At 35.5% G+C, this 8,711-nt stretch overlaps 1 protein-coding gene across 2 annotated transcripts; it reads left to right on the plus strand.

Annotated features, from left to right (window-relative positions):
- Positions 1-3,032: 3,032 nt before the first annotated feature.
- Positions 3,033-5,571, plus strand: LOC110023440. Of its 2 annotated transcripts, none has more exons than XR_002293895.1 (4): positions 3,033-3,436; positions 4,657-4,727; positions 4,811-5,096; positions 5,202-5,571. XR_002293895.1 is itself a non-coding variant. In XM_020722860.1 (4 exons), the coding sequence occupies exons 1-4, from the start codon at positions 3,881-3,883 to the stop codon at positions 5,382-5,384; spliced, it is 666 nt and encodes a 221-aa protein (XP_020578519.1). In that variant the 5' UTR covers positions 3,462-3,880; the 3' UTR covers positions 5,385-5,571. The 2 variants fall into 2 exon arrangements, 1 of the variants encoding a protein (XP_020578519.1); XM_020722860.1 differs by lacking the exon at positions 3,033-3,436 and adding an exon at positions 3,462-4,006.
- Positions 5,572-8,711: the final 3,140 nt, after the last annotated feature.

Consider the following 8,711-nt stretch of genomic DNA (forward strand, 5'->3'; position numbering starts at 1 on the left):
AAGAGTACGGGAATTTTGACAAGACAAATGAATTCATAAAAACTGCCTCAAATCTATTTACATAGATAAAATGATAATTGTCACATGGTTAAAATTATAAAAATAAATAATTTATTTTGAATATCGTGTCAAAACAACCGAGAATAATTACAGCCATCCAATCAATTGTTGTGAATATGGAAACTGATCTACTGCTCAAATTGACATTTTCTCATGTTTGGCAGCAAATTGGATTTGATACTCGAAATTAATTGCTAAATTAATTGCTCTTAATTCAATATATGATTTGTTGCAGGAGAGAAAATGAAATAATTAATGAGCTTCATTAATTATTTGATTAATTCATTAATGGGTCTAATGAAATGATGAAATTAATAAATTGGTATGCTAGCTCCCCTTGTAATCTCTCTTGGGATTTGGTTTCCCAGGTTTTCTCTTCGGCATTGGCAGCTTTCCAGTTTCTTCTTCTGATGTACTTCGATCTGAAGCTCTCAGGTAGAGAGAGAGAAGAGAAAGAGAGACAAAGAGACATTGTTCTTTCTTGTAATTGTTAAGGCGATCGACGGGTGTAATCCTCAAGTAATAAAATCCTCTGCAGCTCCGTGGACGTAGGCAATTTGCCAAACCACATAAATCTGTGTGTTTCGTTGTTTTCTGTTTTGCGATTTTTCTCGATCTGGGATTTCTCTTTATTGTCATCGTTTTTCACAACAATTGATATCAGAGCCGTAATTTCAGATGTAAGGAAGAACGATGGACAGAGACGAAGTGGTGGTATCAGGGATCGAGAAGTTCAATGAAACAGATTTTGATTACTAGAGGATGCAAATAGAGGAATACTTCTATGGGAAGAAACTTCATCTTCCATTATTAGGAAAGCGACCGGAAAAAGATGGATTCTCTGCCAGGGAATCAGACTTGGGAGCTGACAGAACTTCCACCAGGGAAGAAGGCATTGCACAACATGTGTGTGTAACAGGTAAATACTGCACTTTTTGACAGTAAGAGGTATAGAGCTAAAGTTGTTGAAAAGGGCTTTCAACAAAGACATGATATTGCACATGCAGTGGGAGTTGTTAGCAAATATAATACTAACCCAAGAAAAAGCTTCGAGGTACAAGCCTATGTTGATGTTGATATATTGACTGAGGGTGTTACTCTTGAGAAGCTGAAGTTGTGCTCAACTTCAGCTGGTCTTCTGGCATGAAGACAGGGGATTTTAGTTGCAGAGGTGGGGAATATCACATTTGAAGAAAATGGTGACACAGCTAGCGGATGATGCAGCCAGTGTATCGGTCTCCAAGTGGGAGATTTGTTGCGAATATGGAAACCGGTCAACTGCTCAAATTGACATTTTCTCATGTTTGGTAGCAAATTGGATTTGATACTCAAAATTAATTGCTAAATTAATTGCTCTTAATTCATTCTATGATTTGCATGATTTGCTATTTGCTGCAGGATAGAAAAGGAAATAATTAATGAGCTTCATTAATTATTTGATTAATTCCTTAATGGGCCTAATGAAATGATGGAATTAATAAATAGACATGCTAGCTCCCCTTGTAATCTCTCTCGAGATTTAGTTTCCCAGGTTTTCTCTTCGACATTGGTAGTTTTCCAAGTTCTTCTTCTGGTGTGCTTCGGTTTGAAGCTCTTCGGTAGAGAGAGAGAAGAAAGAGAGAGAGAGAGAGAGAGATTGTTCTTTCTTGTAATCGCCGAGGCAATCGACAGGTGTAATCCTCAAGTAATAAAATTCTCTGCAGCTCCGTTGACGTAGGCAATTTGACGAACCACATAAATTTGTATGTTTCGTTGTTTTCTGTTTTGCGATTTTTCTCGATCTGATTTTTCTCTTTATTGTGGTCGTTTTTCACAACAATCAACAACATAATAGAAAAGTAAATATTTTCTTTATTTAAGAAATTATTTTATCATTACAACCTAACTGATACAAATAACACGTTGATTTTACTAAAGGAGATCACACCAACTTACATAAAGTTGCATAGAGAAACGAATAACTCAAAACATGAATTCACCACCCGCCTTAAACCATGTTGATTGGGTCTGCATGATTTTAAGCACGACAAGCTTGTCATTCAAGTTGGCTATCTCTTGCATTTACTCGCTGAAGTCGTCCTTCAATTTGGGCATCTCACCCTTCAATACGGCCAGTTGTTCTAGAAGCCCAACCACATCTTCCACAGTGGATGAACTAAGATCATTCAATTCTGAGGCAAGTTCCTTGATTGCAATGACACAAGCAGGGTAAGAGTTAGGAGCGGCTGGAACAAAAAATTTTTTCTGTCCGTATGCAGACTGCCAGTAATATATCGTCATGTGTGTTATGTCGGACCCATCTAAAAAATATTAAAGTGGAACCACGAACTCTGCGATAATCCCGAAATAACTTTGAAATAATCCCAAAATAATCTCTGTGATTCCACTTTATTAACCCCAAAATAACATCTTCAAAATATCATCGTGGAGGTTATTTTGGGTTTATTAAAGTGAAATATATAGGTTTCTCTTCAATAATTCTGAAATAACATCCACGGCTTTACTTCAATAACCCCGAAATAACATTCTCGATGTAACACACGTGATGGCATATTATTTGAGTTGCTCATCAGGAGTCAGCACAGAAAATTTTCTCATGGGAGGAACCTGGAAAGAAATGATAAAACATCCAGATTTGAACTTACGGAACATCAAATACATCACATATACATTAGAAGGAGCGACCTCTTCACATGAAGAAGTAACTTCTTCAGGAGCCCTCAACTCTGTCTTTCCACTGGCATTTGCCTTTTCGGGGAGGCAAATTGAGTCATTAAAGCATGTACTAATAATATACATCGCTTGAGATAATCGTACTTAAAAACAGCATATAAATATCAAACTTCAACATACTTTAACTGAATAAAATATTATCAAAGCATTTCTCTTTATAATTTTTAATAAACATTTCCTTTGAAGTTTAAACAGTCGGCCAAATAGTTTGATAATTTGTAATTTATTTTGTAAAAACTCAAATTAAATAAATAGGGATAGCGGTGTTGCTCCATCTAATAAGGGAAAAGCAAATAGGGGCATTTTTGGAATCCTAAGCATAATGCATTAAAAGGCCTCCACCATCAACGGGCTCCACATAGTACCAGGCAGCAAATTTTGCAGCGTTACTGGAAGCTGGTTTCCATCCCCTCCCCTCTTCTCTCTTTCAGCACTCCCAGTTTTGAGGACAGGAAGAGCAGAAGAAATTTATCTCAAGCCTCCGCGCCAAGGAGACCAGTTCCCCCTCTCTCTCTCCATTTCATGCTAATGGCCAAGATGGACCAAATTTATCTGTTAAAGGAGAGAAATAAGAGAGGGGAAGGGAACAGATATAGAGAGAGAGAGAAGGACAGAGAGGGAGAGAGTGTGAGGGAGAAGAAAGGTGGCTATCAAACCAAACCAACTCCTTCAAATATCAAATTTTTAGGGTGAGGAGGGTGCCACAAATGCCCCTCTGCAAACCCCAAAAAAGATGCAGTCTTTTCTTTCATTCAGCAACGAAATGTGCGAAAAAAACTCATCTTTTACCTCTTCCATCAAAGGAAGGAGGGGGTGCTCTCGTATTCTTGAATTATATGGGCCTCTTTCGTGTTTTTGTCACGTTTAGACCCACGGTGAGAGAAAATCAGGGAAGGAACCTCTCCTCTTTCTCTCTCTATCTATTCCACCTTTAAATCTCCATTATCTCCGCTTCTCTCTTTCTCTCTCCTTATAGCTTCTCTGCTAGGCGGTTCAATTCTCATCCGGTGTTTGCCTTCTTCGTTTCTTCTACCTTTTGCTCCTTCCGAGCCTCTTCTTGATCCTTCTATTTTTCGTTTTGGGGAAGATGTTGAAAAAGAAGACTAGGGTTTCCTTCGATCCATCGCCCTCTACTTCTTTCCTGTCTGGAGAGGAAATCAGGGCGAGGTTTAAGCATCGGTGTTTGTTGCAGGATTATCACGAGTTGCTGAAGGTGCGATCTTGTTTTCGGAAAGAAGATTTGAAAATTGATTTAATAGATCTGATGTTTCTATTAAGTTTTTGTCGTTTGTTTGCTGAAATTTATCAGAGGTCTGGTTTTGTAGGATTTTGGTACCCTTTTGCTTCTAGATTCTTTGGCAGATCATCTGATTTCAGTAATTGAGGAATCCCGAGCTTTTTCCTCTTAGGTTTTGTCTTTCTTGCTTGTTTAATTTAGAATAATCTTCTCTGTGTTTCTGTATGTCATGTGATTTCAGATGATTGCTCTGCTCGTATGATTAGGCTTCTAACAAATTGTGGTTATGTCATTTGTGATTTCCGAGGTTGTTTTCTTTTTTATTTTTAAATAAATCAAACATTCTACTCCTAAAACATTCTACTCCTAGATGTTTCATTCTACTTATTTTACTTAATGTTAGAATTGTTTTTGGATCTAAGGCCCTGTTAGGTTTGAAAGAATTGCGAAAGATGAAATGAGAAGGAAATCAAATCAAAATCGCAGAGAAAATAAACTTAAATTGGTTCACCCACTTATTTAGTTAAGAGAAATTGAGTAGAATTATGAATTAAATCCTTCAAAACGAGCATGTCCTTTATTGTCTGTACCGTTTGAAAGTGGAACTCCACTGTGTTATTTCTCAGGAAACTGAAGGAAAAAGGGATAGATTAAACAAGGCATTGCAGAAGAAACTCAAACTGCTGGCTGAAGTGAAGTAAGAGCAACCGGTCTTCTTATTTTATAGTCTCTTCTCCATTTTATGGTGTCATCTGTATGATTCAATATTTGATGCTGCAGATTCTTAACCAGAAAATACCAGTCTTTCACAAACATCCCTAGGGTTTTAGTGAAACCCTGCAGAGCAGGGAAACAAACTTGCAAAGAAGTTACTCACCCTTCTTATCCAGTTATTGAAACCAGACCAAACTTAAAAGAAAGGAATCTGAAATCAAAACAAGTTTCAGCTCAAAATTCCTCAAAATTAGCAGATTTTAATCCTTTCAAAGTGCCTTTGAAAGAAAGGAATCACAACACAAAAGAAGCTTCTGTTCGAAATGTTCCAAAATTGATAGATTTGAACCAGGTTTCCTTTCCTTTTGATCAGATTAATCCTCTTTTTGTGAACTAATAAAAATTACTACACAAAGCAAGCTGAAATTGAGGATTCTGAGTAGTCTTTTTATTTCAGAAGGGTGAAGAAATGGAGGCTGAGGTGAAACGGGAGCCTCTGAAGATAGAGAAGTTGAAGAGAAGCTTGGTTGCAGGAGATGAAATGGCTGATGATATTAAGTTCGCAGTATGTAGAGATATGGGTGGCAGTAATTCTGGATGGGGAACTGCCAAATTTCATGGCAAGATCAGCTCACTTTGAAGGTTTGAGAACTAATGCTGAGTTGCTCCATTTTCATAAATCATCTGTGTTACTGATATATGTAAAAGTTGATAGAAGTTGTAGATATTAATGGTAGCTTGTGCTCGGAAGCTGCTCTTTATTTAGCTGTTAAAAATCTGTTGATATTATGGTTAAGAAATGCTTATTTCATTCAATTTTGTTGCCATCTGCTACATCTCTATGAACTAAATCAGCCTCACAGTTTTTAATTAGGGTCTTTTTGGAACAGTGAAGCTGTTCTATGTTCATGTTTTGTTTCAAAGATATTAATATTTTTAATTCAAATCATCAAAAGCAAATAAAATAGCAAAAGATCAATCAAAACATACTAAGAACTTTCATCTCCCCTCCCTATTTCTGCTGTTATTGAGTTTGATTTATGATGAAGACATTAGGATGGTGGAAAAATGTGATCTTTGTGAATACTCGAGTCATGACTGAAATTATAACTTCATAGCTTTATAGACGGAAGCTTTATGTGGGAGACTAGTTCTATTCTTAATTCTGACGGCATTATGAGAAAAAATGGGCAAGTTTGCAGATTGAACTTTGCCCAAAGATTAGAATTGCTAAAACATCTTATATATATATATATATATATTGCTGCCCATCACCCAATTTTTTAACTTGATATAAAAAATGTCACCATCATTATTTTCTTAAATGTGAAATATGCCTTTTTAAGTGTAGGTCTATGATACCAAAATGTTATAAGTGTAAATATTAAATTTGGGTTTTGGATATGTAAATACACAAGAATTGTATGGTATGAATGTAATTTTTTATGATAAGGTGCGGATATGATGCTCCTTTATTTAAAGAAAAAAGAGTTTGAAAAGATGGGTCGAAAAAGATGGAGTCGACCATTACTCTTATAAAGCAGTCTAAATTAGTAGTGAAATATTTGCCTTTAGAGCTGAAATAAAATGTTATTTTGCCTTCTATTATTATTATTGTTTGTTATTGAGGTTGAGAAAAAAATATTTTCTATCTAGCCTTCTGTGTCGCCAGACTCGACAAATTAATGCTTCCTGAAGAAAATATTATTTGTTGATGATGACATGGATCGCACCAAGCCAGCCATCTGGCAACGTGGTGTGTTTCAAGTTGGTTACCACGCGTCCGATTTACCTGACGTAATATTTTCCTCACTACCCAAGAGTAGCCTCGATTGCTTATAAAGAGTTTTAGGATTAAGAAAGAGAGAAGTCGAAGTGAGCTAATATTGCTCGACTCAGATTCTTATTGTTATTTGAAAAATTGGCATGACAGGAATGACCGAATGGAAGCAATAAAACTAAAATCAAAATAATACTATTTTTCAGATTATCATTAGATTTGGGCCACTCAATCAACTTTTTTATACAATTGAGATCTGAATGGTTGATTTATTAAAATTAAGCTTCATTGACATACATTCGACACAATTTTTATATATTTACATAATGAACATCTAAACATTTATATTTAATTGCACACCACTCCAATTGTTAACACCACATCAAAAATACAACCATTACCGTCTTCTAAAAGTGAAATACACATTTTCATACTTAAGTCTATGATTCCAAGGAGTTGTAAGTGTAAATATCAAACTTTGGGTGTTAGAAATGTTAATATCTAAGAATTTAGTGGTTTGTTTGTAAATTTCCCTAAAATTATTGAATGCTTCCGTTACTCTAGCCAAATAAGTGGGTTAACTTTGTTTAATGGTTGCAAACGGTTTATTGAAGAAGTGGAAGAAGAATTTGTTTTTTATTTTGAATTTTAGATTACTGAGTGTTGAATAATTCAGTGAAGTGATGGATAGTTGTACACTTGTAAGGCACAAAGGTTTCTTACATAAAAATTCAAGACTCACAATGATGTGAATGATGGGCAATGAACATCAATTGGCAGTGTTAATGAATGACAAAATTAAGTGTTGAGATTTGGATAGCAATGAATAGGGGTGCATGCTTAAACTCGAGCATTTTTTTATTAAAGGAGCTCGGATTCAAGTTTATTTAAGCTAAGTTTGTTGGCTCGCAAGCTAACTCATCTAGTCGACAATTGGTCATGATGATTCCTACTCCGACGAGCTATCATAGCACTTCTTCTCCAACTATCGATGTTCTCTCTGGTGAGCTCCAATGATAATTTGATTTTTAGCTCGAGCTCATGTTCCTCCACTCACAATCTTGTTGTCATAATTGCAAGCAAATGCATGAGCTCAATATTTGAGCTCGAGTTTGTATTTTGACAAATGAGACGAGCTCGAGTTATGCATGACTCGACCTCGGCTCAATTCATTTATACCCCTAATGATGAATATCACATGTAAAATATAGGTGCATGCTAATCAATCTATGTGAATCGGTGATGCGTAAATTGTAATATTTAAATATGACTATTAAGCAGAATTGGTCGCCTAATAATCAACGTTGAGGCCCAATTGATCCTTGTGAAGGACAAAGAAAATCTTTAGGAGTTGAACATCTCGGAGTTGGGCATTGACAAATTTCATTTGACTATAATGCCAGATGATGTTAGCTAATTGAAGATGCCATGTTGGCCATCAAATATTGAGCGTAGCGGACAGACATTGTCAAAAAATGACAACCATGTTCACAAGGTCATTTGTGGTATCATTCTCCATTTAGGAGGCGTCTAAGAAACTTTGAGAGCAATGGAGAAGTCCATATTGATGTAACACCATTCATGAACAATAAGAGGCTACAAATGGTGATCGAAGTCTACAATTTCATATGAATCTTAAATTTTCAAGTGTTTAAAATGCAATGAAATAACTGAGATTATTTGCAGTTTTATTTATAAATTTTGAGGGCATTAATTCGATTCTTATTCAAGATTACTTTGAAATACTTATTATTCTTCCAAGCAATGAATTTTTCCATTTCCTTGCGTGATTCAGTCTCTAAGCTTTTTTGAAACCTCTGAGACTACCTGTTTCAAACATTAATACATGAAAAATTAGTTTGATCCCCTTCTTAAATAATTTTAAGAGTCTGTAATTGTACTTTCTAGCTGAGATTTGTTTAGGTCATTTAAAGCCTGATTTAGATGATTCCATCGTCTCCGAAGCCGTCCAAACTGGCCAATTACTTTGACCAAAAAACCTATTAAAATAGAAACACTAGTCCCCAACATAATTTTTGAATGTCAGGCAGCATAATTTGATTTTTTTTTTTTAGTCACAAAATTAGTTAATAATTTATGCACGATCACATCAGTTTTATGATTAAGATAAAAATATTAATCAAATGACGCAATAAGACTTCTCTAAAACATTCAAGCTTCATAACC

This window comes from Phalaenopsis equestris, unplaced genomic scaffold (genome assembly GCF_001263595.1).
Source record: "Phalaenopsis equestris unplaced genomic scaffold, ASM126359v1 Scaffold000224, whole genome shotgun sequence".
Taxonomy (NCBI): Eukaryota; Viridiplantae; Streptophyta; class Magnoliopsida; order Asparagales; family Orchidaceae; genus Phalaenopsis; species Phalaenopsis equestris.

Coding starts and splice junctions, on each gene's coding strand:
- LOC110023440 (XM_020722860.1), top strand. CDS start 3,881: ATGTTGAAAAAGAAGACTAGGGTTTCCTTCGATCCATCGCCCTCTACT. Junction 4,007..4,656: donor ATTATCACGAGTTGCTGAAG/GTGCGATCTTGT, acceptor GTTATTTCTCAG/GAAACTGAAGGAAAAAGGGA. Junction 4,728..4,810: donor AAACTGCTGGCTGAAGTGAA/GTAAGAGCAACC, acceptor TTGATGCTGCAG/ATTCTTAACCAGAAAATACC.